Below are 20,669 nucleotides of genomic sequence, written 5' to 3'. Positions count from 1 at the left end.
CTGCGTTAAATTTCATCTGCCACAATGATCAACCAAAGCATCACTGATTTACTCTTAGTTCCTTGAGGGATCCAGGATATATATACCACTCAGGACTTTTGTGGATATTTAATCCTGTCAGTTTCTGCACATCACTCTTTACTGTGTACTATGGATTACCAAACTCAATTTACTATAATTGGATTCTGTGTGCAGTTCTCCATCAATCGGTTCAATATTTCTGCCATATCCTGATCATCTAACAGTTTTACCCAATTTAAACCTTTAACAGTCCTACTTGTTCTAATATGATCTATGTGCATATCATCCACATTGTATGTAACAGAAATACAATGATTACAATTCGCTGAATTTGGAATTTTTTTTTATTTAAAGCTACACGGGAATAAAGTTCAAGGCAATGATATTAGCAGTAATGATGAACTTTAAAAAGTACTGTAGCATATAAACAGTTAGTGAGAAATGTTGATATAGTGAGAAAATAGTTTAAAAAGTATTTATAGTATAGGTGCTGTGAAGGTCTGGTAGTGATTTTTTTTTAAAAATCCATACCGCATAAAAAAATCTCATAGCAAGCGATATTCCAATTTTACATTCAAATTCACCAATAAACCAAAATTATAAATTGAGAACTTTCCTTGTAAAGTTAAGTACAGCTAGATTGACACAGTCATTACAGAAATTAAGGGAAGTCCCTTTTTATATAAAACAGTGAATTTACAACTTTACAATGCAAATTTCACCAAGTTCAGCTAATTTAAGGCTATTCTACATAAGAAATAGGAGCCAGGCTCTTTCAGCCTGCTCTGCCATTCAATAAGATCATGGCTGATCTTCTACCTTAACTCCACCTTCCTGCACTATCCCCACATCCCTTAATATCCAAAAATCTATCGATCCGTCTTGAATATACTCAACGACTGAGCCTCCACAGCCCTCTGGGGAAGAGAATTCCAAAGATTCATAACCCTTTGAAGAAATTTCTCCCAGCATCAAGCCCATTAAGAATTTTATATGTTTCAATGAGATCACTTCTCATTCTTCTAAACTCTAGGGAATGTAGGCCTAGTCTACTCAATCTCTCCTTATTAGGACAAGCCCCCCTCCCAGGAATCTGTCCAGCGAGCCTTCGTTGTACTCCCTCTAAGGCAAGTATATCCTTCCTTAGGTAAGGAGACCAAAACTGTACACAATACTCCAGGTGTGGTCTCACCAAGGCCCTATATAATTGCAGGAAATATGACAAAAGGTTATTGACTTGAAATGTTAACTCTGTTTCTGTCGCCAGATGCTGCCTGACCTGCAGTGTATTTCCAGCATCCACAATATTTTGCTTTTGTCCTATATAATTTCAGTAAGACTTATTTACTCTTGTAATCCAATCCTTTTGTAATGAAAGCTAACATACCATTTGCTTTCCTAATTGCTACAGTACCTGCATGTTAACTTGCTGTGATCATGTACAAGGATACCCAGGTCCCTCTGAACACCAACATTTCCCAGTCTCTCACCATTTAAAAAATACTCTGCTTTTCTATTTTGCCTACCAAAGTGGATAACTTCACATTTCTCTACATTATATTCCATCTGTCACATTCTTGCCCACTCACTTAACCTGTCTGTATCCCTTTACAGCCTCTCTGCATCCTCCTCACAACATGCATTCCCACCTAGCTTTGTATAGTCAACAAACTTGGATACATTACATTCGGTCCCCTCATCTAAGTCATTAATATAGATTGTAAATAGCTGAGGCCCAAGCACTGATCCTTGCGGTACCCCACTAGTTACAGCGGTACCCCACTAGTTACAGCCTGTCAACTCGAAAATGACGTTTATTCCTACTCTTTTTGGTTTCTTTTCGCTAACCAATCCTCAATCCATGCTGGTATATTATCCCCAATCCCATAAGCCCTAACTTTTGTGTGGCACCTTATCAAATGCTTTTTGAGAATCCAAATATACTACATTCACTGGTTCCACCCTTCTAGTTACAACCTCAAAAAACTCTTAACAGATTTGTCAAACCCTAATAGCTTCTAGCATTTTCCCTACGACTGACGTCAGGCTAACTTGCCTATAGTTCCCTGTTTTCTCGCTCCCTCCTTTCTTAAATAGCGGTGTTACGTTTGCTACATTACAATCCGCGGGGCCCGTTCTAAAATCTAGGGAATTTTGGAAGATGAAAACCAATGCATTCTCCCACTTGGTTTGAGAACTTAAATACTATAAAATAGAATGGGTAAAATGAATCAAATACAGAATAGCAATGCTCAACTTTTAGGTAACTCAGACATTCAGTATTTGCTGCACAGAGTATATTAAAAATATGACGTTGCAAGATCAGTGAGATTGCAGAATGGCATTAACCACTTCTTTTGGACATTACTCAAAATGCATTTCTTATAAGGTGTAACACTACTCTTAACTTCATTGGCAATGTATCTGTAACCAATCCCCAACTAAAAACAGCAACGGAGTTTCCTCAAGTGATCCACACTTTAATGTGTTCATTTCCTTTTTACTGACAAAAAGACTGAATGAAGTCATTGAAATCTGCAGAAGTGGCCTGAAATTCACTAATGAAATCCAGGCCTACATGGTCTGAGGCTACTGAATTCATACAATCATTACTTTCAGCTCCACCAACACTGAACATACCATTTGCCATGCTGTCCGTTATCTGCATGCCTCCATTAAAAGGTAGGTCCCTGTTCAGGTGTCCAAAGACACCGTCTACATGAATGCCAATGGGTACTTGTGAATTTGCTTGAGCAGTTTTGTTAGCGGCAGTGTTTCCCAAGGTATTTTGTGATAAATGAACATTCTGAATGGATGGTGGTTGTTGCAGATTTGATAGTTTCCATAGATCTGGAATGGATACAGCTTGTTCACAGTTTGTACTTACCAAATGTACATCATTATGGTCAATGCTATTATTAGCAAGTATCTGCATATTGACATGAGGGTTCTGATTTATGATAGTATCTGAAGTGCTGAAAACGCCAGGTTGTTGAATGGACTGAGCTCCAATGCCATTGTTGCTGGCATCGTGTCCAAACCCCACTGAATGTAATAGACAGTTCTGTGTAGTAGGTTCCAAACATTTCAGCACATCTTCACCAAGCACTGGCAATGAGTTATGATTTCCAGGAGCATGTAGATGCAAATCCACTTTTAGAGTGTTGTAAGAGGGAACTGAAGGTATTGCATGCCAGCTTGGAGGGGCAGCTGTGGTTGTAGCTACCAATCTGTGTTGGCCAGAAGTGAAGATCTGGTTTGAATTTGTGGGAACTGTGCTATTAAAAATATGATGAGTTTGGTTCATAGCCACACTCGTGGTATGTTGCTGACTTGGTATTACTTGTACCTGTTGTGGTCCAGTAAATGGGTCATGAGGCTCTATGAAACAAGAAAGGAAAACAATGAATCCACTGGCAAATGACAAGAAAGTGATGAGATGTTAACAAATTAATTTATGCTTGGAACCAAACAAATTATGTCAATAGGTTGAATTGATCATGAATCCAGCAATTACTGATTTAAAAATAAACAAAAAGCTACATTTCACTCCATATACCCTTTTCAGTTTGGAGCCGTTACCATAACTACCCAGGAAAAATTCACTGACATATTAAAAAAAAAATGTTGATTCATTTCTAAATTAAATGTTTAGCTGTAAATAACTGAATTGGCTATAGTCGGGACAGTCCAATGTAGATTTGAATCTGCAAGTTACATTACTGTACTACACAAGGTTACATGATGTGCAAATCACATTCTCAAAATCCCTTGTGCTGTAGATGTTCTCCATCATCTACTCTAGGGAATAACTGCAAAAATCTCATTTAAAAGAATTTTTGCTGGAAATAAATACAAATACCAGCAACTTGTTTATTCTGAAATTGGTTTGAATTTCACTACATGTTTCAGAAAAGAAAATTGGCAGATTTGCAATGTTAAAAAATCAGTTAGAAATGGAAAAGGAGTTCTGAATCTGGTTACAATGTCTTTTATTTTAATGCAAGCTTGTAGCATGTACTCAGATCAGTATGGGCTAGAAATTCGTCTTGGGCAGTGGTGCAAAACGGGCGGTGTCAGATTGGCCGCCCGTTATACCAAGCGTCTGATATTCAGCTCCATTGCAGTCAATAGAACTGAACATCAGGCACTCTGGATAACGGGCAGATCTGATACCGCCCGAGACAAATTTCTAGGCCTTTGTATTTATTGATGCAGTTCGCTCCTACCTTGCTTAATAACCTTCGGCGGGGCATAGGCTCTTCTTGCAGAAGGCACACCAACTGTGATCTTGTCTGGTCGGTTTCGCATACATTGCCCATCTGTGGCATTTGAAAGTATAAGTCAGGATCCAGTTGGATAAAGAAACTTCTCTAACTAGCAGACCCAACTGAACAGCGGCAGCAAAACCGTTCATGTTCAAAAACATTCATCTGAGTGGACCCAACATTCTAACATCTATTCCTTGAAAACCTTTTTCATAAGTCAGGGCGATGGTATCAAATTAAATCCGAACGATCAGAATGACCTCTCCTGTGTCAGCCCATTTATCTTCATAATGCATTCCTCTACATTGGCCTATGATGGTCTCCTGATGCATTTTATACTATGTTTTAGTTTTTTTTTTTTAAAAAGTATCTTTTATTGGGGTAGCACAGCACAGGTCTCCACAATCCTGTTAAACACCAAAACATCATGCTGTGGTAGGTTGCTCTGTTACAATTCCTCACATCGTGTATTTCTAATGCAAGTCATCCTATTAGGAGGCAAGATGCCAAGCAAAGACTGGGCACTTTCCCTGACATCCAGCCTAGGACTGTAACCTTAATTTGTTTACATTTTAGTAGATATGTTTGTTGTTACAGGGAAAATACCTGCCCGCCAGCCCCCTTTCATAACAACTTCAGCCATTTTCACAGCTTTTCAGTAAAAAGCTACCCTGAATATTCTGAGCAATGTTAAGGGCTGCTCGGACTTAGTATCAGCACTACTTCAGAATTAACTGCTGGAAATCAAATTCAGGACTAACCTGTACAATCAAGGGATATAGGGATAGTGTGGGAAAGTGAAGTTGAGGTAGATCATCAGCCATGATCTTATGGAACGGCAGAGCAGGCTCGAGATGCAGAATGGCCAACTTCTGCTCCTTTTTCTAATGTTATGTTCACAGTTTATGCAAAATAGCCACAAAAGTGTTAATGCTTCAGTGAATGTTGATTGGTAACTGGCATGTTAGGAAGGGGCTGTAACATGAGATTCTATTGGGATGTTATGCTCACAGGAAGACAGGCCAATGTAATCCCCAAAACAAAATGAGTTCAAAACACCAGCACTCTTGGGATATGGTATTTGTGATCCTTACCTGGTGTCCAATCCTGCATCAACTTTTGGAAAACATCTGCTGTCCTCTTTCTTTTTTCATAAAAACAGTTATCTATATAGTGAGACAAAGTGCAATGCAGTCAAAAGAATTATTTAAAACATTGTATTCAAGAGGAAAAATACTAGTAAAAATGCAAGAATATTTCTGGGCTTGTTCTCTAGAAATAAATCAACAACTTGCATTTATATAGCACCTTTAACATAGTAAAATGTCCCAAGGCGCTTCACACAGGAGAGAGGCGGAGGAAATTCCAGAGCTTAGGGCCTCGGCAGCTGAAGGCACGGCCACCAATGGTGGAGCGATTAAAATAGGGGATGCGCAAGAGACCAGAATTGGAGAAATGTACAGCTCTCAGGGTTGTAGAAGGTTACAGAGATAGGGAGGGGCGAGGGAATTGAAAACAAAATTGAGAATTTTAAAATTGAGGCATTGCTGGATCGGGAGCCAATGTAGTAGGTCAGTGAGCACAGGGGTAATGGGTGAACGAGACATGGTGCGAGTTAAGATACAGGCAGCAGAGTTTTGGATGAGCTCAAGTATATGGAGGGTGGAAGATGGGAGGTTGGCCAGGAAAGCATTGGAATAGACAAGTCTAGAGGCAACAAAGGCATAGATGAAGGTTTCACCAGCAGATGAGCTGAGGCAGGGGTAGAAGTCGGCGGTCTTGGTGATGGCGCGATATGTTGTCACAAGTTCAGCTCAGGGTCAGATATGACACTAAGGTTGCGAATGGTTTGGTTTAGCCTTAGACAGTTGCCAGGGAGAGGGATGGAGTCGGTGGCTGGGGAATGGAGTTTGTGGCAGGGACCAAAGACAATGGCTTTGGTCTTCCCACTATTTAGGTAAGAGGACATTTCTGCTCATCCAGTACTGGATGTCAAACAAGCAGTGAGACAAATTAGAGACAGCGGAGGGGTCAAGAGGTAACGCTGGGTGTCGTTTGCGTACATTCAGGAGTGTATACATTGAGAATGAACAGGATTTCTGTATAAGAATACCACTTTCTAAGTTAAGACTTCAGATTATGAATCTTTCATGTGGCTCTGAGAACTGATCATCTTGACAGTTGGATCAAAGCCTTGTAAAAAGGTGAAAATAATGACAAGTCTCCAAGCCTCCCATTTAGTTATTCTAGAAAGCAATCCAGGAGATATAAATAACCCTGATTAGCTCACAATTCCAGAGAAGCCACTACATTTTACATTTGCTGGGACCACTCACACGAGAGCAAGGCCTCCCCCTACACAAGTAGCACAGCGGCTTAGCTCTTTGTTAGTTGCAAGACTCCCACAGTAGCAAAGTGACTGAAATGACCTGTGGGACTTCTTCCAGATTGAACAAGTGATATTTTGACCTTTGCCTGGAACTGGAAGACAAACTAGCAGCAGGGGACTCAGTCATGAAGGCTTGCTCAGAAAAAAAAACTTACAACTCCCCTCCCCAAACTTAAAAAGAAAGCAAACTACTAACATACCCATAGACAGAAAGCCCTACTACCAACATACTGCTCCCACCAGCACTAGGTAATCAATAAGTAGAATGTGCTTCATAAAGCATATGTGAATGCAAACCTTGAAAAATAAAATAAAAACAGAACAACCATATAGACCAGGGAGGTCCCAGTCTTTGCTAAGTTAGTTGATTGCAGCAAGACATTATAATTGGCCGGGGGGGGAAGTAGCCAGTGCTCCTATATTGAATCATTATCCAATGACACTTGCTGGAAAGTGCATGCTTGGCAAGATCAGGATTGAGCTCAGCTTTGATGCCCTGCACAGTTGAAGAGCTTGCCAATACTCAAGTCTAGTTCACAAGTGAAGAATAGCTGCCTTGACCCAACATGAATCAGATTCAGAATATGGAGGCAAAACAGTTGCAAAAAAACTGATATTTTATACATATACAATTGAAGCACTCCCAAAATGTAGTAATAATACTTAAAAACACGAGGTACCAAACATTGTTCATATAACCACAGCTGAATACTGTGGGTTAAACCTATTAAACACAGAACAAATGTGATTCTATACTTCAGTAATTATGTGCAAGTACCTCTCTCATCTGGAAGGTATCTGAACTCCATAGGTTCACTGACTTCCTGGTCCGAAGGTCTTCGAAGCTGCATTTTCACTGATACAGGCTCAGTGATACTTGTTTGGCAATATGCTGGTGTTCGAAAGACAATGGCAACTTGCCGGTGAACATCAGCCTGTGAAAACGAACCTTTGGCCTCCCAGTTGTGAGTGAAAAAACGAACTTCGATATCATCTGTGGATATAAATGTAAAAATCTGTTCAACACTATTTTAAATCCACATGATGTTTATCCACGTTTTATGCTTAGTGGCCAAGGTAGAGTTGACCTTTTTGTTGCTTTTAAAATAGACTTTCTGCTTTTCTGATTTAAGGATAGGCCAATAATGGCCCCATCAATGTCCTTGTCTGAAACAAATAGAAATCACAACAACAATATTTCTCCTACATTAAAAAAAAATGTAGAAACCAATTTACTGTAGCTTCAAGTATAAATGAAAACAATTAAATATTAAAAGATCTCTGACAACACAAATTTTAAATAACATTATTTTACATGTCTTAGCATTTGGCAATGAACACTTTATTCCTATTTTGGACCTTCCAACTACACTGTAAAAAGGTCTATAAAAGGAGAGATCTCCTCGACTACCTCTCTTTCCATTCCAATCCCACAATTAACAATTTCTTTTCCACTTGCTTGAATGACAGTTGAAGGCTGGGATTCAAATCTCTGAACAGACATTTGACAGTACAGCTGCCATGGTATCAGTGCAATATTCAAAGTGGCCTTGACCACAACATTAGTACAGTGTATTCTTTAGTCTTTATTACATCACCCAACACAAACATTACTGTCTGGTACTAAGAACATAAGAAATAGGAGCAGGAGTAGGCCATACGGCCCCTCAAGCCTGCTCCGCCATTCAATAGGATCATGGCTGATCATCGACCTCAACTCCACAGCCCTTGATTCTGCTAGAATCCAAAAATCTATCCATCTATCCCAGCCTTGAATATGCTCAAAGACTCAGCATCCACAGCCCTCTGGGACAGAGAATTCCAAAGATTCACAACCCTCTGAATGAAGAAATTCCTCCTCATATTGGTCTTAAATGGCCTACCCCTTATCTGAGACTATGCCCCCTAGTTCTAGACACTCCAGCCAGGGGAAACAACCTCTCAGCATCTACCCTGTCAATCCCCTTCAGAATCTTGTATGTTTCAATGAATCTTGTATGTTTCTAAACTCCAGAGAGTATAGGCCCATTCTACACAATCTCTGATGGGACAGCCCTCTCATCCCAGGAATCAATCTAGTGAACCTTTGTTGCACTGCCTCCAAGGCAAGTATATCCTTCCTTAGACAAGGAGACCAAAACTCTGCACAGTACTCCAGGTGTGGTCTCACCAAGGCCCTGTATAACTGTAACATGACGTCCTTACTCTTATATTCCAACCCCCTTGAAATAAAGGCCAACATGCCATTTGCCTTCCTTATTGCTTGCTGTACCTGCATGCTAACTTTGTGTTTCTTGCACGAGGACACTCCAATCTCTCTGAACACCAACATTTAAAAGTTTCTCACCATTTAAAAAATATTCTGTTTTTCTATTCTTTCTACCAAAGTGAATAACCTCACATTTCCCTACATTATACACCATCTTATTGCCCACTCACTTAACCTGTCTATATCCCTTTGCAGGCTCTTTATGTCCTCCGCACAGCTTACTGTCCCACCTGGTTTTGTACCGTCAGCAAACGTGGATACATTACACTCGGTCCCTTCATCTAGGTCATTAATAGATTGTAAATAGCTGAGGCCCCAGCACTGATCCTTGCGGCACCCCACTAATTACAACCTGCCAACCTGAAAAAGATCCGTTTATCCCTACTCTCTGTTTTCTGTCCGTTAACCAATCCTCTATCCATGCTACTATATTACCCCCAACTCCATGAGCCCTTATCTTGTGTAATAACCTTTTATATGGCACCTTATCAAATGCCTTTTGGAAATCCAAATACTGTATACTACATCCACTGGTTTCCCTTTATCTACTCTGCTAGTTACATCCTCAAAAAAAACTCTAATAAATTTGTCAAACACGATTTCCCTTTCATAAAACCATGCTGACTCTGCCTAAGCATGTTAGGATTTTCTAAGTGACTTGATACCAATTCTTTAACAATGGATTCCAGCATTTTCCCGATGACTGATGTCAGGCTAGCTGGCTTGTACTTCCCTGTTATCTCTCTCCCTCCTTTCTTGAATAGCGGTGTTACATTTGTTACCTTCCAATCCGCTGGGACCGTTCTAGAATCTAGGGAATTTTGGAAGGTCAAAACCAATGTATCCACTACCTCTGCAGCCACCTCTTTTAGAACCCTAGGATGTAGGCCATCAGGTCCAGGGGATTTGTTGGCTTTTAGTCCCATTAGTTTCTCTAATACTTATATTAATTACGTTAAGTTCTTCACCCTCATTGGACCCTTGGTTCCCCACAATTTTTGGTATGTTTTTTGTGTCTAGGGCAACATTACTTATAGGAGGAAAGTAGTTTTCATTTATACCAAAACTTAGAGCACATTTCACACAGCAGCAACATCACTTCAAAGAACAAGGGATTACTTCTGGTGTTACTGAACATTTAGAAAAGGCAATTACTGCTGTAGTCAAAGTAAATTTTGGGAAAATTACTCCCTTGAGGGTTATTCAATCAAACCAGTCATCTAAACCTAAATGTAAAAGTAAGATACAGTTCTCTTCCTGCACTTTGTGCTTTAAAACTACTGGCTGAAAGTAGACATTTTGTATAAAATTCCCCCACCAAGATGATGCAGTGAGATAAAGGGTGGAGTAAAACTCTGCCTAAAATGTTCAACTTTTTCCCCAGGTCAATCCTACCCACCCATTTTCTCACCAGAAATGTATCTAATTATCTCTTGAACCCATGTATACTGTCCTTTTCAATTACCTTCCTCGGTAACTAGTTCCAAAACTTTAATACCCCAAGTGAAAAGTTCTACTTGACATCCCTTCATACCCCTAACTTTTTAAAATAATGAGCTTGTATCCTTTGGTATTTAAACCATAGTGTACAATTTATCTTGATCAATTTTGTCAATTCCCTTCACAATGTTGAAAACTTTAATTCGGTTACTTAGAAAGCTCCTTTCCAACATCTTTCCTGTTAACTTAAATCTTGTGATACCCAGAATTATTTTCATTGCTTGTCTCTAAAGCAGTAATATCCTTAATCCTAATTTCACTGAAGGGAATCTTCTGTATATAATTTCTGCTTCCAAAGTATCCTGGTGGCAGAGATACTGGATGGGTGTGATGCTAGAGGGAGACTGGTATGCATTAATGCTGTCAGGCAACTAAACTACAGCACTGAGGTGATGTAGATATAATACACTAACATCCATGTGCTGTGCTTGGCTAATAGGATTTCAAACATTCAAGGTCTAGAGTAGTGTAAACCTAGTGGAGCAATCCTTGAAAGTCACTGAGTCCTCGTGGCAGTGGGTGCCAAAAGTGATAACACAGTCCATTTACCAACACCAGTATCCTTCATCTTGAGCAGCACTGAATATTTCGATCCAACAAGAAATTAACACTATTTCTATTCTTCTACGAACATGTTGAATAGTCAGACAGTGAAAAACAAACTGGTCCATTTAGCCATCCCATACAGTCGTGATGCCTTATGCATCACGATACAGACACTCCCAACCCACTGGGAGAGGCGAAAAACCAGGTAAAACTCAGGCCAATTAGGGGGGAGGAGGAATTTTCAAATTCCTCACCGATCCCTTTAGGCAATCGAATCTAATCAAAGCTACACCGCTTTCTTGCTTTTTATAACAAAATACAATAACTTAAAAATCTGACGATGATGAATCACCTTTTTGAACCTTGTCACACAGTAGAAAAATTTCATCTCCTCCCTTAACAGTTCCTGTGTTCTTGTTGACACGACAGATCTTCAACTCTGCTGTGTTTGGTGCTCCTGTAAATCAGAAATGCATATAAACAATTGCTGTCGCATTATAGTCAGAGTCATAACGGCACAGAAGGAGGCCATTCGGCCCATCGAGTCTGTGCCGGCTCTCTGTGGAGCAACCCAGTCAGTCCCATTCCCCCGCTCTATCCCCGTAGCCCTATAAGTTTATTTCCCTCAAGTGCCTATCCAGTCTCCCCTTGAAAACATTGAGGCCTAGAAATTGGGTTGTGGGTTCGCCAGGGCTGTAGCGGCAGAAATTTTGCGCCAGCGTTAATGCGGTAGCGCCCGATGAAAATTCGGTTGCGCTGGGCCCAGACGGCGGCGGGCGCTAAAGGAGGGTTTTAGCGCCTCAAAACGGGCGTTCAATTGGGTTTTCCGGCGCTAATCCCCCGCTGCGGCACCCGATGCGGTGCGGCAGGCTGGGGAACTGCAGGCCTCCTCCTTCTGTTAAGGAGGAGCTGCCTGCAGCCGACAACTGACCGGCGGATTCCCCCGACATCTGAGCCCGGCACCTCGGGGAAGTGCCGGGCTCGCAGCACACACACATCAGGGCCGCGGGGGGGGGGGTGATGCAGGAGTCCGGGAAGGGAAGTGCGGGCAGGCGGCCGCCGGGAACGCGGCCGGCCGCCGCTCCACCTTTATGCGCCGGCACAAAAGGCATGTAAGAACCCTTTCCACAATCGTTGGTTGCGCCTGCCACGGGCGAGGCGGGCGCAACTGAATTTGGGCTTGGGGCCGGGTTACCACGGCAACCGGGACGCTGCGCACACCGATGACGTCATCGGTGCCGGCGCAGCGCTACCGGCTAACGCCGATGGTAAGGCCCAAGTCAATTTCAGAAACAGCTATAATTCCAGCGCAATGCCCTCCAGCGCCGCTAATTGGGCGCTAACCCCACTCAATTTCTAGGCCCGAGTGTCTCCACTTCCACCGACAGCGAATTCCAGGTCATCACCACTCGCTGCGTAAAAAAGTTTTTCCTCACATCCCCCTGTATCTCTTGCCCAAAACCTTAAATCTGTGTCCTCTAGTCCTTGTACCATCAACTAGTGGGAACCGCCTTTCCCTGTCTAGCCTATCCAAACCCGTCATAATCTTGTACACCTGTATCAAATCAACCCACAACCTCCTTTGCTCAAATGAGAACAAATCCAGCTTCTCCAATCTGTCCCTCTAGCTAAGATCCCCCAGCCCCGGAACCATTCTGGTAAATATCCTCTACAACCTCTCAAATGCCTTCACATCCTTCCTAAAGTGTGGTGGCCAGAACTGGATGCAATACTCCAGTTGTGGCCGAACCAGCACTTTATAAAGGTTCAACATAACTTCTCTACTTTTGTACTCAATACCTCTATTTATGAAGCCCGAGATCCCATATGCTTTGCTAACCACTCGCTCAGTATGTCCTGCCACCTTCAGGGACCTATGCACATGAACTCCCAGGTCCCTCTGTCCGCTGAAGACACCCAGCTCTGCCTCACCACCTCTCTCAACCCCTCTACTGCCTCTGATTTGTCATGCTGCTTGTCCAACATCCCGTATTGGATGAGCAGAAATTTCCTCCAATTAAATATTGGGAAGAACAAAGCCATTGTCTTCAGTCCGAGATAAATATTGGCCAGGACATTGGGAAAACTCCCCTGCTCTTCTTCAAATAGTGCCATGGGATCTTTTACATGCACCCGAGGAGGCAGACGGGGCTTCAGTTTAATGACTCATCAAAAGATGGTGACTGACAGTGCAGCACTCCCTCAGTACTGCACTGGTGTCAGTCTGGATTATGTGCTCAAGTCTCTGGAGTGGGGCTTTGAACCAACAACCATCAGACTCGGAAGCGAGAGTGCGATGACTGAGCCATGCCTGATACTTATAAAACTTTGCTATCACAATAAACACAAACAGGAAAAACTTAAAAACTAAAGATACTACTTCTAAACAGACCCCAACTCTGTTTCATCCTAATTCCCTCCACTAGATCACAGCTTCTGTATGTGTATGACCAAGATAACATTTCTAGTAAAGAGCAACTACTATTCCTGCAGTATTGTATAAGAAAACCAAATGAGACCACATGTTTATTGTATAGTCAATGTACAGGAGCAGGTGATCAGGTAATTTTTGAGACTCACTGTTATCGTATATAGGGTTCGAGACAACTGGTGGAAGAGCTCTTGAGAAGCTGCCATGTTCATCAGGAAGAAACACCTGGAAACACAACCTCACCACATTCAGGTCATAATCTTCAATCTGAAGCAGCTGTTCCTGTGGAACTGAAATAAAAAATAGCACTAAGATATGTCATAATATGAAATTGTAGAATTAAAAAGCAAGAGGTGTTATGTTGATATTCTAACACACTGTGCTATAGAGTGGTATGACATGGCTTTACATCTGTGGGTGTTCTAATAAACTACTACAGCATAATATGACACGGCTTTACAGCTACAATTCCTTATATGGCAAGTACAGAATCTCAACAGCATTTATGTGGTCCTTTTGGCCACATAAAAAGAACACAGTTTAGTTTAACCAATGAAACAAGAGACACCAATCTGTTCAAACAACTGGCAATTTGGGTGACCAGCAGCCCATTTACAAAGTACCAAACATTTACAAGACAGCACGAACAAAAGCAATACAATCTCACTTCGTGACTTTAAACTGGAAAATTTCACTAATGAATACATGATAATATAACTAAATACCTAAAGTTTATTTTGCTTTTAAAATGGCAAAATGCAATTTAAAAAAAGACCTAAATCACAAAATGGTGAAATAATACCCATCAACGCGAATCTACACAACTTGCTCATGATCACCACTTCCACAAGACTCACTGATGTCTACTAGCACTCAAAGCCATCCAATCTTTAAATATGCCTCACAACAAAGTAGCAGAGCCTGATAAGGTCAAACCATAAATGAGGTTACACTTCCTTTTGAATAATGCGGCGGCCAAACGTAAAAGTTGTTGTCACAGCCGAGTCATTCCACCCCCAGTTGTGAGTAGGCAATGTCGATACCCACTCGATGTATTTTTTGGTATTTTGTTTCAAACCAATCTACGCAATGAGAGGAACACCTTCTGCTAATGTCAACAGTTTTTTTTTAACCAAAAAAGGTCAGCTGCAGAAAATTTCAAATCCAGCTTTGAAAAGAAAATCTTCATAAACTCACATTGTTACCAGAGCTTCTCATGCAATGTAGTGAACAGTGTTGACATTTACAGCTTTTAATATTTGCATCACCAATAAGAGCAAAAATTAATGATATACTAGTGTGATATTAATGCAAATAAAAAGGACCAGTATAATCTTTAATGTTACAAAGTTCAGTCTTTTGAATTTTATGTATTTTCCACATCCAGCCCATTAAACAAACTGGTAGCAACTACAAATGGGGGATTAGATTTTCACAATTTTGCACTGACAGGTTAAAATGGCAAAATCATTACCACATCTCCATTATATTGTACTTTCTACTCACTGGCAAGAAAGAAAGTCATAGGATTTATTAACATTTTACCTTATTAATATCTTAGCCAGGAATTTAAATGCAGGAATATATTTAAAGCAGCACTAGCATGCTGAATGTAATACGCGTTAGATTTTCTGAACAATTTTATCTCCGAATACAAAATTTTCTTTGGAACTTTGAATTACTCTAACATGCAAGAATACAGGGTTAATGTCTTTATGACAAAGATTATTTAATCCTTTTGTGTATTAATCAAGCAGTGCTTAGAGATAGGGCGAGTGATTTATTATCACTTAGATCTGGTCAGAAACTGGCATTTACACCATCTATGGGGATTTTTAACAACACTTGGGCAGCAAATTGCACTGTAGGCAGAAAGTGCAGAAATTCACAGGATTACTTATTTGCAGGCAAGTACATTTTATTGAAGGAAAGACTGATTTTAAAAAGCAATCTCAACAGAAATTAAATGAATGGGAACTTATAAAAATAGCTCTGTGGTGTATGATGCTAAATGAACAATCCTAACAAAGTTCAGTTATGTAGTTGTGCATACACATAAAAAAGGTTAAAAAGTTGCTGGCTTTAAAATAGGCTTCCAGCAATTCATTTTGAGCCCCACCCCTTTTGTTTCCCCGTCACTCCCCAATTTGCAGGCACACCAGTGGTGGATGAGCTGTGGTTATGTTTTGATTGTTGCATTTCTTAAGTCAGACAACTTGGGCACAAACTGGAAGTTTATCTTGTCCAAGATCCCTCCCACAATGACCTGCATCCAAGTTAAACTTCTGTAGCCAGGTTGCTCGGAGGTGAAAGAGAGCAGCCAAAGTTAATCATCATCTGACTTCCTTGCCCTTGCTATGGGGGAAGCACCTATCCTCCATTCAGCATCATTCCTACTGACGAGCTGACATCTGAAAAGCTGCACGGGAAACAGTGGGGACAAACCCACGTCCCACTGAGGTGGAATGGAGCTGTACCATGCTGCTTTCACAGAGGAGTACTGAATAAGGTGATCAGTGATGTACTGATGGAATTATGTCACAGACAGTCTCATGAAAATGATTTCTAAAATTAAAAGAACATTAAAAAAAAATTCTGCTATGGTTGACATTAATTGTTTTGTTCAAAAATGTAGCTCAAGAACCAATATAGTGGCATTCCTGAGCTACTGCTGGAACTGAGCCAATCCAAAACTCCCTCATATCAGCAATACCAACCCTCTTTAAAAGTAAAATGTGGATAATGCTTCTTTACTTAAACTTCTATTAGATTTGCTAAAATTTAACTGATGCGGTTTCGGAATTTTAAACATTAATTAGCATGTAACATCCTAATTGGTCAGTATTACAACCTCACAATATTAATATTAGTTGTTCTCTATAATGCCAACACTGCATATATCGGACTAGAAATTGCGGTCGGAGGCGTACCTTCGGAGAACGTCTCCGACTCACAAAACATTTCCGAAATTACCTCCTGGCGCCCAGGCTGCGAAGAGTTGCGGTCTCAGCCCTCGAGGAGGACGGCAGCATAATGGCCCACGGATCCCGGGGACGCAGGCGGTTCGGAAGCGTCCCTCGGATCACGTGGGCCCGGTCCTCCAATGACAACAGCGGATTCCATTGCAATCATTTACAAAGGGAATCCCCTAATCATATGCAATGGAATCCCCAAATTATTGTATAATTATTAGAATTCTGTACATTGTGTAATTATTAGAATTCTGCTCATTATACAATGTATAATTATTAGAATTCCGTACAATGAGCAGAATTGCAATTTTATTCATAAGTTAGTTCATTGCACTAACCTCAATAAAAATGTAATTTTTTAAAAACATAATTAAGACTGTAATCCGGGCCAATATTTACATAAACTCCATTAAAGTGTATGTGCATAATTTTGGATTTTTAAATGTTTTATTTAAGCCTTAAATATACCCTTACGCTGATGCAAGCAGGCCCTATGCCGGAAGAGTTGCGTGGGCAATTGCTGGGCAGTTGTTGGGCAAATAGCCCAACTCTGTGCAAGCATTACTCAGTTTTCAGGCTGTTCAGATGATCTGTCAAGGCATACCTTGATCTGCTAAGTGCATGTGGAAATCCAGGGCCTTTCAACGGGAATATGACCGCGTACTCAGGGCCACTATCGGTAATAACCACTTTATATTCGAAAATTGTGTGTTACTGATTGGAAAATCTAACCAATTGTCTGCACAAAAATTAGATTACACAGGTGAAGGAAGCTCCTGCCTGAAATAGGTGGGAGCTTCATTTGAATGCAACTTTCCAGTGTTCCCACCCATATACCGATTCACATTCCCATTCATTAGAAGTGGGCGTCCAGGGTCACTGGGCTCTAACATATGTAAAAGGTGTATTTCGAGAGCTGGGCCTGAAGATGGTTAGGAGCATTTACAGGCCAGTTATCAAATATTTTCTTGCTTTCTTTTTCTGATGTTCTGTATATCATAGGGATACATTACTGCTTTTTCTGTACACCTTTGTGTATACCCACAAACATAATGTGCTCAAAGTTTCAAAAAGATGCAGTATGAGATTTTACAGCAAGTCTATAGGTCACCAGCACAAATCCAATGGATTTAGCCCAACATCAGTCAGTTCTGAAGGATGGAATATGGGCAAAGAAGATCTCAAAGTCAGCTGCCGTGACCCAAAGATGCACTCATTTCGGGAAACGGAGATTCAGGGATTCCATAAAGTCTGGGCTACATTTTTGTGCCAAGGGATTCCAAACAGGAGGTGCAGACTTTGGATAGTGAGGAGTGATTAGGGCATCTATCTTCAGCTGTCTGATAATACTAATCTTCAAGTGGAATTTACTGAGTTTTCTATGAGGATGTACAGCAAAACAGGCAGGGGAAACTATGTGCAACATACAGCAAGTATCAAGATTCTGGATCCCATTTTCAGACTTTTACCACAAGTGGAAAGAAGAATAGATGAAAGAAAGACAATATTAGTCTCATCCAGAATCAACATGATGTTCCTTAAAAGATGTTTGGGGTGGGTTGTAGCCCAAGATAATGTATTCTGTTATACCTTATCTGGGATGGGCAAGAGACGTGTAGATTTATTTTATACAATAACTGTCTTTTATTTAAAGTAGCTAGTTTTGTGGAAATATGTGCTATTATAGTTTAAAAAAATTTGCATTTTACTGTAACAGTATAAAAAATGCAAAATTATTAGTGTAAAATTAAAACAGCATTAATGAGGACAGTCGCAAAATTATAAATTAAAGGGGATTTGGGGACCTACTGAGTAGTGAAGTGTTGCTGTCAACTCTTCTGCAAAGCTGTAAACCAGATGGAAAATATTTAAAATTTATTGTACATCAATTTTTTTTTTACTTTTTTAAACTTAGAAACTTCCACTAAAGTGGTTTTTATTTACATTCTGTGGCATTTTAAAAAGGAAGCCAGAGAGAAACGACATATCCTCTTGTACTATTTTAAGTGGCACATCCTTTAAGCCTTTTCAAATTGGCTGCAATCTACATTTTAATTAAAGAATATAAATATATAAAACAGAATTACAGAGATTAACTTGACAACATAACCAATGTTAAAATGAAATAGATACCCTTTATACCATAGTAGTGCAGTTCACATTTAGTTAACTGTAGACACTAAAATAAGTTTCAGACCTGGGGCCCATTTCCTGTATTCAGTTCCCTTTTAGGCACCAGTTTCACAGACACCAGCTTCCTGATATGTGCTTACTGCGCAATTACTACCAAAAGGTTCATGTACCAAAACACTCGGTGCACACACACCTGACAGTTGATGTGTTTCAAATTCAGGAACTGCTACTGTTCCTCTTTTTTTTCTACACTGTTTATTTTGCTGCTCTGATGACTACACCCAGTTTTCGAATATACACACTGTTTAGAATAAAGCAGAATCTTTTAATTAACATTATACTTTGCAATAAATAATACAGTATTTATAACAGTTACACATGGTGTGATAAGGAAACAGCTCTTTCTTCACACCACTCACACTGGATGACTTAAAATAGTTATATGAAGATATATGTTCTTCAGTTATACCACTGAATGGACAAGTGACAAATAGTGTAAATGGTGCTTTTGTTTTTTGTTAGTTTTCTGTTTTCAAATCCACATACACGTATTAGTTGATCTCCTGGTGTTTGGGGGTGGGGGCGAAGGAATGTAAATTTTCATCCTCATTGAATGGGCAGTAATCTGGCAGAGTGGATCGCCTGCCCATTATAGAACATTATATATTGACATCGATGGAATGGAAATTGGCCGGCGGATCCGCTCCGCCAGATTACTGCCTACGTGATAAAGATGAAAATTTACTCCAGAGTGTCAGGTGAAGTAGGGTTATAGGGTGGGGGGAAGGGGGTTCTTGGATCAGGACACAGGTGCAATTCAGTCCCCATTTTAAAGACCTTCTGTCATTCTGATATTTCCATTTTAAATTCCTGTGTCCACATTTATGATAGAAACTGCCTGTGTAAATGTGTTATGCTGTCATTACACCCCGAGCTACTGCAGCAATGTAATTACAGCAGGATAAGTTTACATAGGCAGTTCCCATTATAAACATGAATATAGGAATTTTTAATGGGAAAAGTTGACAGGAAGTGCAGGCAGGTGTTAGATTTTAATACTACATAAAACAGAGTATTTTAAAACCATTCAGTATCTTTCTAATGGAACCACAGATGCATTCATGCTGGTGCTCTGACGAAATACTCTTAAGCTAAAGTCCCAGGATACTTCATATCTGATTCAACCACTAAATGATGGCATGTATATTACAAAAGCAACAGAGATGAAAATACTATACTTTATCTTTGTAAACATAATTTTCATATTTACATGCATTTTATCCCTTTACTGTAGTCAGATTTTAAATGTAAACATCATAAATAACAATGAAATTTCCATCCAATGTTAAGAAAATTGTCTTTATATGCATGGGTGGCTAAAACAAGGTGCAAAATTACAGACCAGCAAGAATTCTTATTTATATCTGCTTTGCAGATAGCGATGGGGAAAAACGTGGCTATTTATAAATTACGTCACTGAGAAACCTATTTTTTCTTTCTATTAAAAAAGTGTAAAACCTTGCAATAATATTTTTACTGGTTTCTCAGGTCCGCCATTTCAGAAGCCTGCGGAGGGGGACCGACAAGACTAGGAAATGCCTCTCGAGTACTTGACCACAATCCCTCAGTTTAAGGCTGAACAAACTGCCACCAATTTGATTTAGGGGGATTGGCTCGACCCAAGCTGTCTCCATCTCAGACATAGTGAACATAATGACTTTCCAAATTTGTGCACAGTTTGTGTTCTTATTTCTTGAACAGCATAAAATTCTGATGAGAAAAGTGAACTAAAACATCCACTAAGTGTAGCTTTGTTTCATCTCTTAGTTCAGGTCTATACCAGCTGAGAAAATAATTAACTTGTAGCTGACCAAGCTAGAGTTATGGGCGGCACTATGTCAGTGGGCCACAGTTGATCAAATTAGCTAAGTGTGATATTTTGGGCTAGTACCAAGCACACTCCCACACTGCTGAGAGTTTCTGAACTCAGTGGGTTGCTGAAGGAAACAGAGGCAAGTGCAGGAGGAAAGGAACAGAAGAGAGTAAGAAAAAGTCATCGCTAGGCTGGTTTTGCTCACCTGTTACTACTGGTACAGAGTGGTGGTGACAGAGGGCTGGGAGCACCTCACCCACTTACCTG

The 20,669-nt window shown here is 40.3% G+C and overlaps 1 protein-coding gene across 2 annotated transcripts in view; it reads right to left on the bottom strand.

The window, feature by feature from the left end:
* Positions 1-347: 347 nt before the first annotated feature.
* Positions 348-20,669, bottom strand: part of rel (REL proto-oncogene, NF-kB subunit) — a 40,504-nt gene continuing 20,182 nt past the window's right edge. For both annotated transcript variants that reach the window (XM_085981423.1, XM_085981424.1), the window contains exons 6-11: positions 13,574-13,714; positions 11,346-11,450; positions 7,457-7,672; positions 5,384-5,455; positions 4,251-4,343; positions 348-3,402 (exon numbers count right to left, since the gene is read on the bottom strand). In XM_085981423.1, the coding sequence (XP_085837549.1) occupies positions 2,522-3,402; positions 4,251-4,343; positions 5,384-5,455; positions 7,457-7,672; positions 11,346-11,450; positions 13,574-13,714 (1,508 nt within the window). In that variant the 3' untranslated portion in view covers positions 348-2,521. The remainder of the gene's footprint in view (positions 3,403-4,250; positions 4,344-5,383; positions 5,456-7,456; positions 7,673-11,345; positions 11,451-13,573; positions 13,715-20,669) is intronic.

This window comes from Somniosus microcephalus, chromosome 3, assembly GCF_052327205.1.
Source record: "Somniosus microcephalus isolate GS21.2 chromosome 3, FLI_Smic_1.0, whole genome shotgun sequence".
In the NCBI taxonomy this organism is placed as follows: domain Eukaryota; kingdom Metazoa; phylum Chordata; class Chondrichthyes; order Squaliformes; family Somniosidae; genus Somniosus; species Somniosus microcephalus.
Note: the sequence above shows the minus strand (reverse complement) of the source record. Positions and strands in the feature narration are given on the sequence as shown.